The sequence below is a fragment of the Aedes aegypti genome, chromosome 3 (assembly GCF_002204515.2).
Source record: "Aedes aegypti strain LVP_AGWG chromosome 3, AaegL5.0 Primary Assembly, whole genome shotgun sequence".
NCBI lineage: Eukaryota > Metazoa > Arthropoda > Insecta > Diptera > Culicidae > Aedes > Aedes aegypti.
In genome coordinates this window covers 165,327,773-165,345,838 of record NC_035109.1, presented here as the reverse complement: position 1 = coordinate 165,345,838, position 18,066 = coordinate 165,327,773, and the positions used below count along the sequence as shown (strand labels likewise).

The following is an 18,066-nucleotide window of genomic DNA, read 5'->3' as shown; positions in this document are numbered from 1 at the left end:
TTTGGATTTGGTAAACCGCACAACTTTCAACTCTGCGTTATCAGGCAGGTTGTTTTGTTTTATGAGCTTCGAAATAAATTCGTCTTGCATAACATCAGAAAATCCAACGATTTTAACTCTAGGACGCAGTGCAGTTTGAATACCTATCTCATATTTGGTACCCAATGAACTTTGAGCAGCATCAATTAGTTTAAGGGCAGATTGTTGCGAATCACATCGAATGATGGCATTTCCATTGTCGTTGAAGAACACATCTTCAACAGCATGAACGACGGGATCCAAATTGCTTTTTATCTCAGATTTCGTCGTGTCTACGTCCTGTGATACTTTCGGTTTCATTACTACAGTACGATTCATTTTGGGCACCTGGCTAGGCTTGGGTCGGCCAATAGGAGTTCTGATTGAAGGTTCGACAGAAGTGGCTTTTAAATGTGTACTCTGAATAATCCGATTCCGCCTTTTCCCAGAGCGCAACCATTGTCCCTCATCATTTGCAACGTCATCATCAGCAGAGTTAGGTTTCAGCTTCTTTGCAGAGTTTTGAGAATAAGTATCAGCTACCTTGCGTTTGTAACTTTCAGTTCGTTGGGATAAGGGCACTCCAGTTTGAACCACAGAAGCATACGAAGGACCGGCAGCGATGTTAGGTACAGCATGTTGGACATAGCAAGCAGAATCACGGAGGTCGGTTAATAATTTCTCAATGTATTTCGAAACAACTTTTTCGCAAGAACTTGATACCGAATCAGCAATAGAGCGCTCGAGATTAACGATCCTTTCAGTGGTACTTTTTTGTATGCTGTGTAGCTCATTAACGGATTTCAGAACAGACTTACATTTACTTTGAACATCATTAATAGACAATTGATTCTTGCGGCAATCGAAGCAGATGTAACGAAGTGCTGGATTCTCTTTCAACGCTTTCGCTCCAGTTAAATTAATCTCAGCACATTTAGTGTGCAAAATTTTATCGCAGCCAAAAAAGCAATACACTCGATCGCTCTCTGTTGTGATTTTATGCACACAACCACTGCAAACCACCGATGCCATGGTAGCAAGCGGTGATTTATTCTTGGCATCTTATTCGCCCCACGGGCGATAAACAAAGCTTTATCTGCTATATGCAAATCGCTTGTTTTGGATCGATCGGAACAGAATTATAAAATCAAGTATCACACATCCAGAAAACAGAAAATTATGATAACTTCACGACGCACGTATTTAGAATGATTTTCGCTATCCAGTAATATGTCATGTCACGCGGAAAATTCACGAATTCACATCAAAATCACACGATGAAACGACACAATAAATCACACCATTGAAGCGCACTTTGCGTGTGTTGCACCTTTTCCGGAATCTATTGGATTTTTCCACAAAAATTTCATTTTTTTCGGTACGGTGTCTAAAACATAATAAATGGGGGTGAGATTGGGTCAAGCAAGATCGATAGTAAATGAAATTGCAAGCCCACTTTTTTGACATTTTACGGAGCCGGGTGTTCTCTTTTTTCATTAAGATGTGTTTATTCTTTCTAAATACAGCATCTCTTTAACATCAAACAAGTCTACTTGAGGATTCCATGCATTGAATAACAATGCAACGCATTTTGACAACTTCTCAAACCAGCAACTGTGTTTCGTGCGCAGCAACATCGTAAATTTTTATCAAATGGATTTTTTTTTTTGGAATTTAATTATTTATCAGTGTTTTCATATTATAGACACATCTCACGGATGTACAAATGAGTTGGATCACTGAAATACCGGGATTATGACGTCAACATCTGCCTGAAATGTATTGATTGTGGAATGTCGCACCGTTACTACAAGAAAATTGTAGTAAACTTGACAATACATGTTGGGTTTACTTATTTTTTCTCATAGCTCTTCAATTTTTTGGTATAATCGTTCTTTTAAGTGGGTCTATCATACTTGTGAAACATCTTAGATATCTTTGTGTCTTGTTTGCATCGTATTCCATCAATATTTTTCAGCTGTGAATGGTTTTGCAATCATATTCTCAAAAACAAATTATTCCAATTACAACAGTGACCCAATATCACCCCTTCTATGGGGTGAGATTGGGTCATTTTTCATTCACTTGTGGTTCCTCTGTAAATAAATATTTTTCTTTAATTTTTTGAACAGTTGTTAATGTACCATCAAAGCACATACACACAAAATTTGAAGTTCATTGGAGTTAAATTGCGACAGTTATTCCATAAATAAATCGTTCTTATCCCTTTTTGACCCATTCTCACCACCAACGACGGTACGCATATTTATCGATTTACAACAAATTGGAAACGTTTTTCTCCGAATATTTTAATTGGTTTTAAGCGTGAGGTGATTTTATCTCAGAATACAATTTTATGAAAATAATATGTGGAAAATGAAATCGATTTGATTACAGAAGTGATGCCAATTTTGATGATTGTCATTGTGATTTAAAAGATCTTCTAAAAATATAAAAAAATGTTTTTCTATTGTGCTTTAAATGTGACGTGACGACTAAATAAGCAACTGTATGAAGGCACAAGTTAATTTCCATATTAAAACTATATTAGCACTTCCGTACTTTGAACCAAAAAATTCCACTTATATCAGTTCTCTTCCAGTTTAAAATATTTTTCTCTAAAAATATCGGGAAAAAATGATTTCATCATATCTGTAAAATTGTTGCTCCAACAATAACTTGATTTTTAACATCTCACTTTTGATTGATAAAGCTTTCGAAAAACAAGCGTTTTTTGAAAATAAAAAATATAGATAGTCGAACTTTTCAGCCAATTTTCATCAATCATTGGTTTCGATGACCTCCAAAAATTGACCGTTCTAAACGTTGTTCCATATTCGTGTGAAATTTAATTATTTAAGAGGGTTTTTATTATCACAACATTGTACAATACTAGTCGTACAATGGATTGAAAACTGATTGAAATATCATTGATAAATTAAAAAGATACAGCATGTACAAGGGGTTTTAGGACATTTGGTCAAAATACATTTGGTGGAATGACATTTGGTCGAATGGACGTTTGGTCGAATAACTTTAGAGCATTCCGTCGAAATATTATAAAGTAATGTTTGATTAAAACATCGATTAGTTCAGCAGAAATAAAACAAAACTAAAAATTTGAATGAATGATCTGCAGCCATCCACAAAATTATCTACATTATAAATATTACCTACGCTTTGCAACGTGGTGGAAGCATTATAACATTTTAAAGAATAATTTATCATATGTAGATGCTAGTACATATACTACTAGTGTCTACGTACGATACATTATTTTGAACTGGACGTTTTATTTCATTCAGCTTTGTAGTTCGAAACTAAATGTGCTCAACGTTAAATAATTATGTTGAATATATTATTCTTTCAAAATATCATTTTCGTGAAAAAAAAATTTTTTTTGTCGTTCAGTTATTGTAATATTAAACATTGCACACTGGGCCAGGAGCAGAATTTAGCCAGACAAAACCTCTAGCGCTTTAGGAGTGCATTTTTCCGGGTTGGTGTCAAAGGAGACTTATCTTGAATTTGTTTGTTCTTCAATTTGATGACAAAAGTTTGTTGGAAATTTCGCCGCATAATTGGCCCTGCGATGCAAACTTTTTTGTTTTACGTCCTAGAACTTTCGCGTCTTCGGCAATAATTTAGAACGTGTAAAAATACGACAAGTTGTCGAAGACACCAAAGTTCTAGGACTTCAAATAACAAAAATATGGTAAAAAATGTGTAAATCACTTAAATTTTACGTTATTCCTACTTTTTTATGTCAAAATCGTAAAATGTTTCACTTTAAAAACCATGTGTCGCTTGGTTTCGATAACATGCATGTATGGTATGAGAAAAATATCTTATTTTTGTATAAATATTTGAATTTTTGAACAAATTATTGTAAAAATATCATAATTTTTAACATAACTTTACTCAAAAAGTTGCAAGTTTTTGCAAAAACTTATCAATGTTCCTAAATACGCTATATTTAATCTACCAAATGTCAAAGTTTTCCAGATGTACATTTTGATATATTTAAGGTATCTTAATTCAAACTAACCATCTCTTTATATAAATATAGTGGACTTATTATTAATTCTATCATTAAACTACAAGATTTTTGACACATTGCGTCAGTCAAATCTTAACTGACGCAATGTGTCAAAAATCAAATACTTTTATTTTGATACTTGTGATTTGTAAATTGTTATTTATATCAGAGAGAACTGTCTCGACACGGTCATAACAGAGGATGTAAAAAAATAATTATAGCAGGCCACACCGAAGTTCTAATTAGACAGCTGCTGGAGATGACAAAAGAGCCACATAACAATATGAAAATATTTATATACTGTAAGACCTGACTAAGTATTTGATTAATAAAACTTGACTCACGCAATGTGTCAACAATCTTGTAGTACAATGATAAAATTAATATTAAGCCTATTCTATTTATATGAAAAAGGTGGTTATTTTGAATTCAGATATCTCAAATATATCAAAATATACATCCGGCAAACTTTGACATTTGGTAGATTAAATATAGCGTATTTAGGAACATTGATAAGTTTTTGCAAAAATTTGCAACTTTTTGAGTAAAGTTATGTTAAAAATTATGATATTTTTACAATAATTTGTTCAAAAATTCAAATATTTATACAAAAATAAGATATTTTTTCCATACAGTACATGCATATTATCGAAATCAAGCGACGCATGGTTTTTAAAATGAAACATTTTACGATTTTGACATAAAAAGTAGGAAAAACGTAAAATTTAAGTGATTTACACATTTTTTACCATAACTTTGTTATTTGAAGTCCTAGAATTTTGATGTCTTCGACAACTTGTCGTATTTTTACACGTTCTAAAACATTGCCGAAGACGCGAAAGCTCTAGGACGTAAAACAAAAAAGTTTGCATCGCAGCGCCAATTATGCGGCGAAATTTCCAACTAACTTTTATCATCAAATTGAAGAACAAACAAATTCAAGATAAGTCTCCTTTGACACCAATCCATAAAAATGCACTCCTAATGCGCTAGAAGGTTTTGTCTGGCTAAATTCTGCTCCTGGCCCAGTGTGCATTGTTGAATTCATTATTCTTTCAAAAGTTCATCAACTTTGATGGCCGCGGCTTGAAGGAAACGATTTTGACGAAGTGAACTAAAAGTACCGGTATAATACGTTTTCATCACATGCTGAATTATTGTTATTATTGTGACTTACAGCTACATGACATTTCTTGAATAAACATATAGCTTTTAAAGCCGCATGGGACGGTGTTTTAATCACTCTCTCCATTTGAAGAAGCAAATCTCAAGTACCACTCAATATATCGATGCGAAAAATGTATCACTATAATTATATATATGTAGTGCTCAACCCAATAAATTTTCAGTTGAATCGGCTCATTTGAACTAGAGATTTGTTGCTGCAAAGTTCTGAAGATAATTGTTAGAGTAAGACAAAAGATAGGAAGAATAACATGGTCTCCCGTGTCACCTTAAAACGATTGATAATAATCCATCTAAAATAAACAAAAAGAGAATTTCGTTTATCCTATGTAGTAATCCTTTATAAGAGAGATTCGCGGAAACTGACATTTCTGTCAAAGTGTGAGCCAATCGAGCAGCGAGAGCTGTCAACGTGTGAGCCAAACAAACATGCGTTATGTTTTTTTTTGAACTTTTCTTGAAGAGTAATGTAATCCGCTTGAAATTATTTCAGTAATTTTGCATGAAGCAAAAATATGAAATATTATTAAATTAATTAACTCATTACGCGTGGTAAAGATGGACAAATTATGGGTGAAATTATGAAAAAATCCACGTGCTCGGCTGGGATTTGAACCCAGGACTACATCGCTTCCACAACAACTGTATTGTGGAAGAGTAAAGATGTTAGAAGGCTATCAACGTGTCGTTCTCACTCAAGTGACGACATGACTACTACCGAGAGGCAGTAACACTCTAATATAAATTGACGCTTATATTGAGCTATTCGGTAATCCAATCCGCATGGTTTTTAAATTAATTAACTCATTACGCGTGGTAAAGATGGGCATATTATGGGTGAAATTATGAAAAAAATCCACGTGCTCGGCTGGGATTTGAACCCAGGACTCTTGTATGCTAGACGAGCGCTTTACCAACTAAGCTACCGAGACACTTGGTGACCCAAATCCCTACAGACCACGCGGACTCCTTTCAATTTTTTCATAATTACACCCATAATTTGTCCATCTTTACCACGCGTAATGAGTTAATTAATTTAATAAAAATGCGGATTGGATTACCGAATAGCTCAATATAAGCATCATTTTATGAAATATTTTCCTTTTTTAAATTTTTGTCAATGCGATTTTTAGTTGTTGATTTTTTCGGCTGTTTATTAGTTTGGATATGTAGCTCAAAGATTTATAACGAAACAAAATACACTTTTTAGCAATGAGGAAGTCATGTCCGTGTTACAATATTATTCTCGACGCTGAGCAAAATCAGCACTGCTGGTCTGTTGCCAAATCATTCCATTTCACTTTCGCTTATCTTTCTATAAAGGATCACTAATCCTATGTATTGCGTGAGGTGAGACTTATTGGACAAGTTGATTTGCCTTCATTTGAGATCAGCTCGTCGCGATTCATCCGACCCGCAGGCCGCATGATCGATTGCTCTTCGTCGATCTTCTCTTCTGTGAATAAAGGTGACAAGATGCGGGTTTGTTGGCATTTTTTCACTTCAGTACGCTAGGCAGTAATGCAATCTTGCCTCCTGAGGTGGAAAACTGCTGACAAACTTGCGTCTTGTCATCATTATTAACGAAAGAGAGGATCGATGAAGAGAAATCGATCATGCGACTTACGCCCTTATTCTAGCACACGCTTGAATTATTCAATTTAATCTATTATCAAAAGGTTTACGCTGATGCGTTTTCCATGAAACTCCTTGGTATAGTCGCCACATTATAGACGATTCTGGAAATTATCAATGACTTGAAATTTGCCTTGGGTTAATATATGTTGAACACGTCAGAGAAGATTCTATCTCTAGCCTAATAATCCTACTATAGTCTTTATGTGACACTAAGAAAAATAAAAAATAGTTTGGCTTAATACACGAGTGATGTATCTCGGCAAAATAATGGCAATATATTTCAAAGAATGTCCTGCTATTAAAATAAGAGAAAATGCTAATTGAAATATTATCAGCTTAGTGCAATTAATTATTGGAACAGTCTAACTTAATAAAATAGACTATTAATCCAATAATTCAATATTCGATCAAACGTTCATTCGATCAAATGTACATAAGCCAAACATCCACATTTATGTCAAACATACCGCTTCCAATGAAATAATGTGCACTCGTTTTACAAGAAGCAATTTTTAAGTTGTTTTGAGCTTATTGCACGTGAATAACAGGTAATTTTACACATGGATTTCATACAAAGTTTACCATTTTTGCATCTAAACTTACATCCCTTAGCGCGTTGAATACTTCTTGTCAGTAGAATCATAATTATTTTTCAGTATGTAGCTTACAATACGATTTTTTCGGGGAAATCGTACATTCGTGAAAATAATTGTCGGGAAACAGTTCTTTCAGGAGAACGTCATTTGGGAAAAAAAAAATTCGGGGAAATGGTTTTCGGAGAAATGACGAACAATCAAATATCGAGTACGGGAGAGCTGACTGTATATTATATTCTCGCACCGCCACCAAAACCGGATCGCGCTTGTGTGACTCGCGATGCGCCTCAACTCGCCGCATTTTGAAATCAGTTTTTCAGTGTGGCCCTGCATTTTTGCGGTTTTTATTAACACAGCGCACTATTCACATATAAGTCGCGACGCTTAGGGCCCGAGAAAAAACTAATTTAAAAATAAGGGTTTGTCTTGATGTCTAACTGATCCATAATATTTTTCCGCAACAAACCTATCACAGGAAAAGAATCTGATGGTATCCAATTCACAATATTGTTTTTGAGCAGACAAGCTGGATTTTTATCGGAATCTATGTGAGATACCCTGCTTCGGAAGTAGGGCCCATTAGAGCACATCAGGACGTGAATCGAATGCACCACTTCCGAAATTAGGTACCGTATAGATTTTAAGAAAATCTAAATTCTCTGAGAAAGTGATTCTAACTTTTTACCGCGCCGACAATACTCAACAAACATTTTTGCAGAATAAAAGTTGAACAAATCACTCTTAAACATATTTCAGTTGAATAGACTATTAGCTAGACTGTTCAGCTATTAATGTTAATTGGGTGCTGTGTTTGACCAAGCAGTGAATAGGCGGTGCTAGTGCGCAAACGTGCATGGGCAACTATAAATTATAAGAATTGAGTGCTATTTTACTGTACGATGGACATGAATAATAGAATAGTCGCAAAAGAACCTTTAATATGGGGCAGTCCATTAATTACGTTAGGGTTTATGGGGGGAGGTGGGGTCTGAGAATTCTTACGCGCCATACAATTTATTTTTTATTCTCATACAAAAAATCTTATCATGGAGGGAGGGGGGGTTGAAAAACCCCGAAAATTGTCTTACGTAAATAATGGACCGCCCCTATTCAAATTTTACTATAATAATCGGTAACCAAAAGGATCTTCAAGGAAAAAGTGTAGAGATGTTTAAAAATAAAAAAAAATAAAAATCAAAGTAAAAGTTGGTTCATGCATTTGCAAATAAATTTGTTCAATTCAAGTTCAATTTTAGATAGCGAAAATTATATTTAAATCGGAAATAAAATATGAGTTTAAGGCCGCACGGGACGTCATCATAATCACCCTATCCATTTCAAGAAGCAAATCCCAAGAACCACTCCATATATCGATGCAAAAATGTATCACTATGATTCTATATATGTAGTGCACAACCCGATAAATTTTCAGCTTCATCGGTTCACTAAAACTCGAGATTTGCTTCCACAAAGTTTTGATGATTATTGTTAGAGTGAGACGAAATATAGGAAAAATAACACCGTGTCCCCTTGAGAGGGACAAATCAAACCCTCAGCTTAGATTTATGAAATTATTGAAAGAAAAATAGTTGTTTGATTTCACTTCGTAGGTAACATATCATTAGATGTTCTGCACGTTTTCAGCGTATATCGCGCCAAATTTTTAAGGTGAAACAGTTTGGAATCAACTTCCAAGATTGCACTTTTACTTCAAAGGCACAAATCTCGCGAAGAAAGCATCCCACAACAGTGCACTTTTTATTTTGACTTTGTGCACTAGCAGAAAGCTTAAAATAAGAAGATCAGGAACGTTTGCCAACTGTTTCTTCAGTTTTGTGCCTTTGAAAACGTGAGTAGGGGGAGAAGTCGGCCATTGTGCCGGCCATCTTTGGATTCCGAGATGTTTCACCTTAAATGATTCAAATGACTGTGTCCAAACTGCAGGAAAGGTATTGATTCTTGTACGTTTATATATTTCTATTCAGAAGAAGCATCAATCACTACCAGGGTCATTAAATAGCATCAGACGATGAGCGCAACACCATTTGATTCGTTTTTATTACTTTGAATCAGGAGAATATTGCCTTATGTTCGAGAAACCTCTTCCTTCATACAGCACTTTCCATCGAAAGTGGAACTGCATAAAGATTTGGTTTCTTTCGCTTTTCAAAGCACACGAATCAAAATATACTATTTTTGGTATCTTTCGATCTCTGGGAAAAATGCATTCAGGCATAGAGTATAACTTTTACAGGGTGTCGCTCAATGATGCATGCAAGTTCAGTGAGATGTCTCTGTTGTGATTTGTTCATCATGTGTGCAACATGATTGAAACATATCAAACCAACTATGCGCACGTGCGTTTTGGTGCACAGGAAAAACATAAAGGACGTTTTGGGAAAAAATAGGAAATGCGAAGAATATAAGGGATCGTTCAAATATTATGTAACGCAACAGGGTTAGGGAGAGGGCATTTTTTATTGTTTAAGTCCGTACAAAATATTTACATTTTCCATACAAAAGCTGTCACGTGAGGAAGGTAGGGGGTCCAAATTGGTTAATTTTGCGTTTCTTATTATTTACAACAATTATTATTCTTATTAATAAGAAAATGTACAATGCAACAGACAAGTTATTAAGTTTTAAAATAAATTAACCCGAATTGGAAATCAATATGTTTAATATCAATTTGATCAAAAGGCAAACGAACAGTACATCTATCGCATAACTTGTGATCTCGCCCTAAAAGCCATTGGTAACCGAGTGTGTAGCTCCTTGTTTCTAATCAAATGAATGAACCAGGATGAAAACTATCACTACTGGGAGATAGAGGAGTATATTCTCCTCATCGTAGCATTGTTAAAAAAAGTGTATATCCATTCGTTTGCTCGGTAACAACAAGCTACACACGCTGTTACCCATGGCTTTTAGGGCGAGATCACAAGTTATGCGAGATTATTCACTTAGGATTGAACTGGATTGAAATCACAGAACTGCGTGCACTTTCTTATTGGAAATAAAGCACATGCGCATGAAAAGCAAACACATATGCACGGACAAAAGTAAATATTATTATGAGATTTTTGGTGATTGAAGCATCTAGCTGCTGATAAGTTCACAAAAAAGTAATACTATTACTGGAATTAAATTACCTAATCAATCATTATTTCCTATTATTTGCAAGACTGAACTCATAGTTGATAAAAATATTTAAAATTCATTACAGCTAGCAGCGTAGTCATGGTGATGTCCGATCGTCGAGTACCAAAAGCATAAACAAAAACATACCATCACAAACAAAAATGCTTTCGCGGGTGAATTCAAAACTGTTGCATACCGTGCGGCGATGGTATTCCTCGAGCAGGCCTACAATATTTGGACTCTCATCAGGTATGCTTTAATCATGTGTTTTTTTTGTAGAAATTTGTATGCATTTTACTTTGAAATTCAATTGAAGGTTCCGGAAAATGCGGTGTTGCTGTTGTGCGAGTGTCAGGTGATGCCTGTCGAGATGTGATGAAGATTAAAACGCAAAGCGTGACACTGCCCGAACCCCGCAAGGCCGTACTTCGGCGTATATTCCATTCGAAGACGACTGAGATGATCGATAAGGGTTTGGTGCTTTGGTTTCCCGGTAAGTCGCGAATAAGGCATTGGGCAGATGTAAGAAAGTCGTTGCAAATTATGGTAAAACTAAGGACACATTGCACAGTGGTTCAGCAAGCAATATTTCGCGGAAAGATGCATTTAAAGCTGTAGAATGAAAGTTTCAAAAAGAAAAAACTGTCTTCTACAAAGTTATATGTATTAGCTAGACCCTTTATTCGGTTTTATTCAAAATTACAGATTCTGTTGCAAAATTTATCAAAAGTTCTTCAGAAATATTTCCATAATACATCACAAATTGCGTAAGAAATACTTATGTTTTTTTTATTGGAACTTCAGCTTCAAATCCCCGAATTATACAAGAATTAACTACGAAAAGTATTTTCAAAATTTATCTTCCCTTCGAATATTCAGATGAAATTTGTTGAATAACCCCGTTGCTTCTTGCTGAGAGGAATTCTTAGAAACTTTCTCTCGGAATTTTGGGGGTAGAAGTAAAGGAAAGAATTGTGCTTGATTTTCAGGATAATTTTTTAAGATGATTCTGATGGAACTTCTTGTTTTTTTTATTGATCAGATTGGTTGATGTTCGTTGTTCCGTTTTCCATCTGTTGTTTCTACCTGCTCCAATATTTTGTTGTTTCTCACACCTTTGACACATTCTGGAGGAACTTCGAACAAAAAACTTTGCATGAGCCAGAAAGCAACACTTCATAGAAGCTCAAAAAATGGGTAAATTATAGCAGTTCTGAAAAATTGCAGAATTATTATACCTATGGTTCCAGATATCTGAAGATCCATCAAGAATTCTCCAGCAAATTTTCAAAGTAAGGAATGATACACAAATTATGTCACGCTAAATTCCAACTGTCTTGCAACACATCGACACGTAACCGAATTCACGTTTTCTGTGACATCGATTGAAATTATTTTTATTCATTACACCTTAGTTATCAAAAAACAGATTTTGGCAAATGATTTTGGTATTGTTTCTGTTTTGCTGAAGGTGAAAATAATATCACACGTTTGATCGTATAAAAAGACTGAAAATCGTTCCGAGTACCACACAACCGGTAGAAAGACACGGTGTTCTAAAGGACCATATAAAAGTTTTTATAATTTCACGCTTGAACACTAAGAAAAATCAAAAATGTTTTTGACTACCCATGTGGGGTAAATTGCAACATCAATTTCCATTCCCCTATTCTTGCGGTTTGTCATCAAAAACACATGAAAAAGCAAACCTACAACTTTTATTTGAATAATTGCGTTGAAATTATTGTACCCAACCAATTAATTAAACGTTTGGTGCGAAATATTATAAAATTTACATGAAAGACCTATGTCAAAGGTGCAGATCTGTCATTGTGACCTTTCCGCATGAAATATGTTCAAAAGTCAAAAGATCACCAGAGGCCATTTCAAGACATAGTATATAAATATATTGTACGTCCCTCTGGTTAAAATATGTAGCCAAATAAAGTTATGTGAAGCATAACCTAGAACTATTGCATTTGTAGAATTAATTTTTCTTGATAGGCTTTCCACTAGCGGCCATGCATTAATATTAAATTCACTTTTCAGTATAAATTATAAATCTTCCTAAGGAACAGCCGTTGGTTCCAAGTTAATTTATGTATTAGAACATGTTATAACGGTAAGTGAAGATCATATTGGTACAAAACTCTTAAAATGATGTATGAATCTGTAATCTTAGATACAGCCAACAGAGCGAAGTTATATTTAACGCCCGGGATGAAAACGCAAGAAATTTGCAAAACGTAAGCTAATAACATATATTTCAATAACAATTTGTGAACTAACCTCACTGAAATCGATATTTTCAGGAAACTTTAACGTTGGCCTCAATAAACCTGTTTAAACTTTCGAAACATAGTTTTCTTCAGTTGCTAGCGCAACAAATACTTTGTTTTCAAAGAATCGAATGTCTTGTTTTTTATTATGATAGCTTTGTTATTGTTGTAAATTTTAGCTAGTATGTGCAACTTAACACTAGACAATGAACAAGCTTGCTCCAATTGAACAGCAGAGATACATTTTCGACGAAAAGTTTCAATGGTTGAAGCGGGAATCAAACCCACACCTCATGACACGATACGCTTAACTGCATGATGACATTAACCGCTCGGACACAAAGCTCACAATCATGAATCTTCGGAGTTCATGCAAAACATTTTCTAAAATTTTGGATGCACATGTTTTTAGTAAAAAATCCTATTGTTTGGACGCCAATCGTTGTCCATTATTAAAAACGAAGAAAAAATAATTTTCTCGTGAATCCTACATAAACCACTTCAAATTTTCTGCTAGTTGAATCGTCAGAAAATTTAACCCAAAAGTTTCAGAAATTCTATTATCAATTCTTGAATATTCCTTCATGAAAGGATGATTTTTTTTGAATCCAATGTTGTCTAGATGTTATTTATGGAAGAAACCTGGGATAAACATTCGACAAAAATATGGAGTAATTTCTAGAATCTAAAGGAATACTGAAGTTATTCCTGGGAAGATCAAGAATGAATTGCAAATTATTTTAGCGAATCTTTTTAAAAATGTCTTTTGAAAATCACAAGAATATCGCTAGTGCTGTTTAAAGAAAACAATCTCTGGAAATAAAAATTAGATGAATCTCTGGTGAATATTTTGGCAAAATCCAAGGACGACATTCCAGGGGAAACAATGCCTAAACGAATTGCTCAGGAAGATTGTACATTTGGTGCGGATGTAAATCTTTTTTAACTGCAGCTTTTTCCACTGATGATGCGCCTCCGTATTTCACGGCTAACGTAATTGTCAGCCGTCAGCAACGATCCAAGGTAGACGACCCAGACAACCAGAATGCACGTATAATGACATCATCTTTTGCGTTATGCGATGCTATATGTGCAATGTTTCACGTATAAGATGTCGTGGAAAGGCCTTATACGTACAAAAGTGGAGCCGATATACGTGCTTATTTTATATGATGAAACATAGCATTCAATGCGAGTGTGTAGATTTTATTGTGAACTAATCTATACTCTTATGCGAATTAATTTATGATAACAAAATTTATTTGACAGCGCTACGGATTGATCCGCATTACTTTGTATGAGTATACGGAACGAAACGAAATGTACATATGAACTCGTAAAATAGCGTTTTATGCGAGGAAACTCATCGATGAAACGATTTCAACCAGCATTTAGTGCGGATGTGGTGTAATTCTTATGAGTAAACGACTTTGTTCGTAAACTGTTATACGACTTCTGGTTGTCTGGGGAACTCGTCGACCACCTCGAACGTATCCCCGTCTATCGTAACACTGAAACCTAAGCGAGCCCTGTCGCGCTCGGCCCCACCAGCTAACATGTACTTTGTCTTGGTCGCATTCACCACCAGTTCAATTTTTGCTGCCTCGCGTTTCAGGCGGGTGTACAGGTCTGCCACCTTTTCAAATGTTCGGCCGACAATATCCATATCATCCGCGAAGCAAACAAATTGACTTGATCTCGTAAAAATCGTACCCCGGCTGTTAAGCATGGCTCTCTGCATAACACCTTCTAGCGTAATATTGAACAACAGGCACATGAGTCCATCACCATGTCGTATTCCCCGGCGGGATCCAAACGAACTGGAGTGTTCACCTGAAACCTTCACACAATTTTGCACACCTTCCATCATCGCTCTTATCAGTCTCGTGAGCTTCTCGGGAAAGTTCTCACAATCTAACTTGTCGCCTTTCTTGTAGATGGGGCATATTTCCCCTTCCTTCCACTCCTCCGGTAGCTGTTCTGTTTCCCAAATGTGCCTATCAGCCGGTGCAGACAAAATGCCAGCCTCTCCGAGCTCATCTTAATGAGTTCAGCTCCAATACCATCCTTACTAGGAGCTTTATTGTTCTTGAGCTGGTGAATGGCATCAAAGTGGTTGGTTTCCATCGCCCACAGTACTGAAGAAGGCATTTCCTCCGTTGTCCAGACCTTCCTTGCCTTTGCTCTCAGCGCCATTCAGGTGTTTTTCGGAGTGCTGCTTCAATCTTTCGATCACCTCACGCTCGTCCGTCAAGATGCTCCCATCTTTATTTCTGCATATCTCGGTTCGCGGCACGAAGCCGTTGCGGAATGTGTTGAGCTTCTGATAGAACTCGCGTGTTTCTTGAGACCGGTATAGCGAACCGAAACGCTCGAAACTGAACCTAAACCCAAACATATGTAAAGTGAACATCGGTTCAAACGCCGGTTCGAAAACCAGTCCATCTGTATACCTTGATTGCAACCGTGGTTCAAATTTTGGTGCTAATCTTCCGAGGTTCAGAACGATGACACAAACGGAGAGACAGAAAATTGTTGAATTCCACGCTTATCAATTTCTACTTATCGTGTCTTGTTGTTTGATTTAGTAAAATCCTTGTTTTTTCGTAAAGTTACCACTGAATGTTATTCAAGACTCAAGGGTCTTGCGATTTGAACCAAGAAGTTCCATATATGATCGTAGAAATTTATCCGCGTGGATTTCAATCGTTCTCAGTCTGCCTGCTTTGTGCCATTATTCGAACTAAAGTTTGAACCGGGTATGGTTTGATACACTGGTACAGAGACGAAACGCCTTTGTGGTTCAACACAAGTTGCAAGGTTCAAACCAAAGTTGCACATCTGCTCGGTTCATGGGAAGACTGGGCAACGGACAACACATAGCCCAGTGATGAATTTTTCGTTTGACGAAAAGTTTTCACCAACCGGAGCGGGAATCGAACCCACACCCCGTGACACAATACGCCCAAACGACTGACGCCGCTAACCACACGGCCACAAAACCCACACACAAACCGATTATTTTCATTTTTTCTGTAACGAACTACAAATTTCCTCAATTTTTGAAAACTATTGTAAAAATTGTAAAAAATGCACAAAGACACAAAGTGATGTAGCAGAAAAACTACGCGTCGTAGCATCTTGGTGTCTTTAGCGCATTTGTTCATTGCGTTATAAGGATCAAATGCGGTGAAGACACCGAAAGGATGCGACGCATAGTTTGTCTGATACATTACTTTTCCTCTTGGTGCTTTTTTATGTAAAAATTCAAGCTATCTGTAACTTTTAAACCAATAGTTTTAACACAACTTTTAGTTCAGCACGGAAACAAAATGAATAGAATCGGTTTAGAAACGGCGGAGATATAGCTCTCTGAAGCTGATCATTTTGTGTGGGAAAACGGCTTTGGTGCATTTTATATGTCCGATACTGTATCACTATCATATGGAATAAAGCATTTGTTTTAATGACATTTAATCATTTTTTCCAGGCCCCAACAGTTTCACCGGAGAAGATTCCGTCGAGTTTCATGTCCACGGAGGAGTAGCGGTTGTAAGTGCCATGTACGATAGCTTGGGATCGATTGACGGCGTACGCTTGGCAGAGCCTGGAGAGTTCACCAAACGGGCATTCTACGCAGGCAAAATGGACCTCACGGAGGTAGAGGGCCTAGCCGATCTGATTGAGGCCGAAACTGAGGCTCAACGAAAGCAAGCTATGCTGCAAGCCAATGGTGAGCTATCAAAGGTCTACAATGAACTGAGGAATAGACTTTTGAGGTGTATTGCAAACATTGAGGCCTACATTGATTTTGCCGAGGATCAGGATGTCGGTGACGATGTGTTCGAGTCGGTCAAAACAGATGTTGCGAGCATAATCGTTGACGTGAAAGCTCACCTGAATGATCAGAGACGTGGCGAAAGACTCAGGTCTGGAGTTCGAACAGTCATCATCGGGGCTCCTAACGTGGGGAAAAGCAGTTTCGTCAACCTGCTTAGCAATAGAAAAGTTTCTATTGTAACAAATGTGGCCGGAACTACGCGAGATATCATAGAGAGTCATCACGATATAGGTGGATATCCTGTCATTTTGGCTGATACTGCGGGCCTAAGAAAAGAAACTAGTGATATAATTGAACATGAGGGAATCACGAGAGCCAAAGATTATCTCACTGAAGCTGATTTTATCGTTCTTATCGTTGATGCTGGTAATTTGCAAAGCTACTTAAAGTCTTCCAAAAAGCAATTTGATGATTATCTCGATCATTACGTAACATCCCTTGGCTTCAAAGAAAACATAATACGCGATTTCAACTGTATGATAATCATCAACAAGGTCGATCTACTATCTGAAGAGTTTAGAAACGCCATTGACCGCACAAAAAATCTGAGCATGTTGTCATGTCAAACTGGAGAAGGCCTTCAAAACGTGCTGGAGAAAATAACGGAAAACCTCAAACACCTATGTGGAAATCCTTGCCGAGAAAGTCCCAACATAAGCCAGCAACGGTATCGACACCATTTGAAAGCTTGCATCCAATATTTGGAGAAATATTATGCCTATTTGAGCCATGGACCAAACCCAGATTTAGCCATAGCCACACAGTACCTTCGAAATGCAGTGAGATGTATCGGGATGATTACGGGGAACGTGGATACGGAGGAAATTCTAGATGTAATATTCAGAACTTTCTGTATCGGTAAATAAAACTACTGTCTTCATTAATTCAATTTACTTGATTTTTGTTAATTCGCTATTTTTTGTTTAAATTATATTGAGAAAATTGTTGTTTCATTATTCACGATATCTGACAGATCACTAGTATTCCTTAGCAAAATTGTTTGGATTGTTTTCTTAGACTTGGAAGAAGCACCTTAAAATTAAGGGGGTTGGAAGCAGTGCCAAACCCTAGTTGGACGAAAGCCAGAAAAACAAGCCAATTTTCTCATGCAAGCCAATCACGATATTTTTTTCTATTAGACTAAAATAACACCTAAAAATACCACTGGAAAACGTAAAAACAAAAAAAAAAAGTAAGCATACATACCGTTAAATCCACCAAATTGTAATTTATACGAATATTTTCTCTAAGTTCTGTCAAAATATGCAACAAAAGTGGTTGTTCTTTCAAATTTTGATCCAGTAGTTTCCGGACACCTATATTTTACAC

The 18,066-nt window shown here is 36.3% G+C and overlaps 1 protein-coding gene across 2 annotated transcripts; it reads left to right on the top strand.

Annotated features, from left to right (window-relative positions):
* The first annotated feature begins 10,500 nt into the window (after positions 1-10,500).
* LOC5563982 (tRNA modification GTPase GTPBP3, mitochondrial) lies at positions 10,501-17,630 on the top strand. 2 transcript variants are annotated; one of them, XM_001648222.2, is made up of 4 exons: positions 10,501-10,601; positions 10,703-10,866; positions 10,934-11,110; positions 16,387-17,630. In XM_001648222.2, the coding sequence occupies exons 2-4, from the start codon at positions 10,779-10,781 to the stop codon at positions 17,601-17,603; spliced, it is 1,482 nt and encodes a 493-aa protein (XP_001648272.2). In that variant the 5' UTR covers positions 10,501-10,601; positions 10,703-10,778; the 3' UTR covers positions 17,604-17,630. The 2 variants fall into 2 exon arrangements, with proteins under 2 accessions (XP_001648272.2, XP_021707487.1); XM_021851795.1 differs by having other exon boundaries at positions 10,502-10,601; positions 10,691-10,866.
* Positions 17,631-18,066: the final 436 nt, after the last annotated feature.

What these genes read in the sequence shown, in the direction of transcription:
- LOC5563982 (XM_001648222.2), top strand. Translation starts at nt 10,779, where the DNA reads ATGCTTTCGCGGGTGAATTCAAAACTGTTGCATACCGTGCGGCGATGG. An exon ending in AATATTTGGACTCTCATCAG is followed by an intron (nt 10,867 to 10,933) that starts GTATGCTTTAAT and finishes ATTCAATTGAAG; the next exon opens with GTTCCGGAAAATGCGGTGTT. An exon ending in TTTGGTGCTTTGGTTTCCCG is followed by an intron (nt 11,111 to 16,386) that starts GTAAGTCGCGAA and finishes CATTTTTTCCAG; the next exon opens with GCCCCAACAGTTTCACCGGA.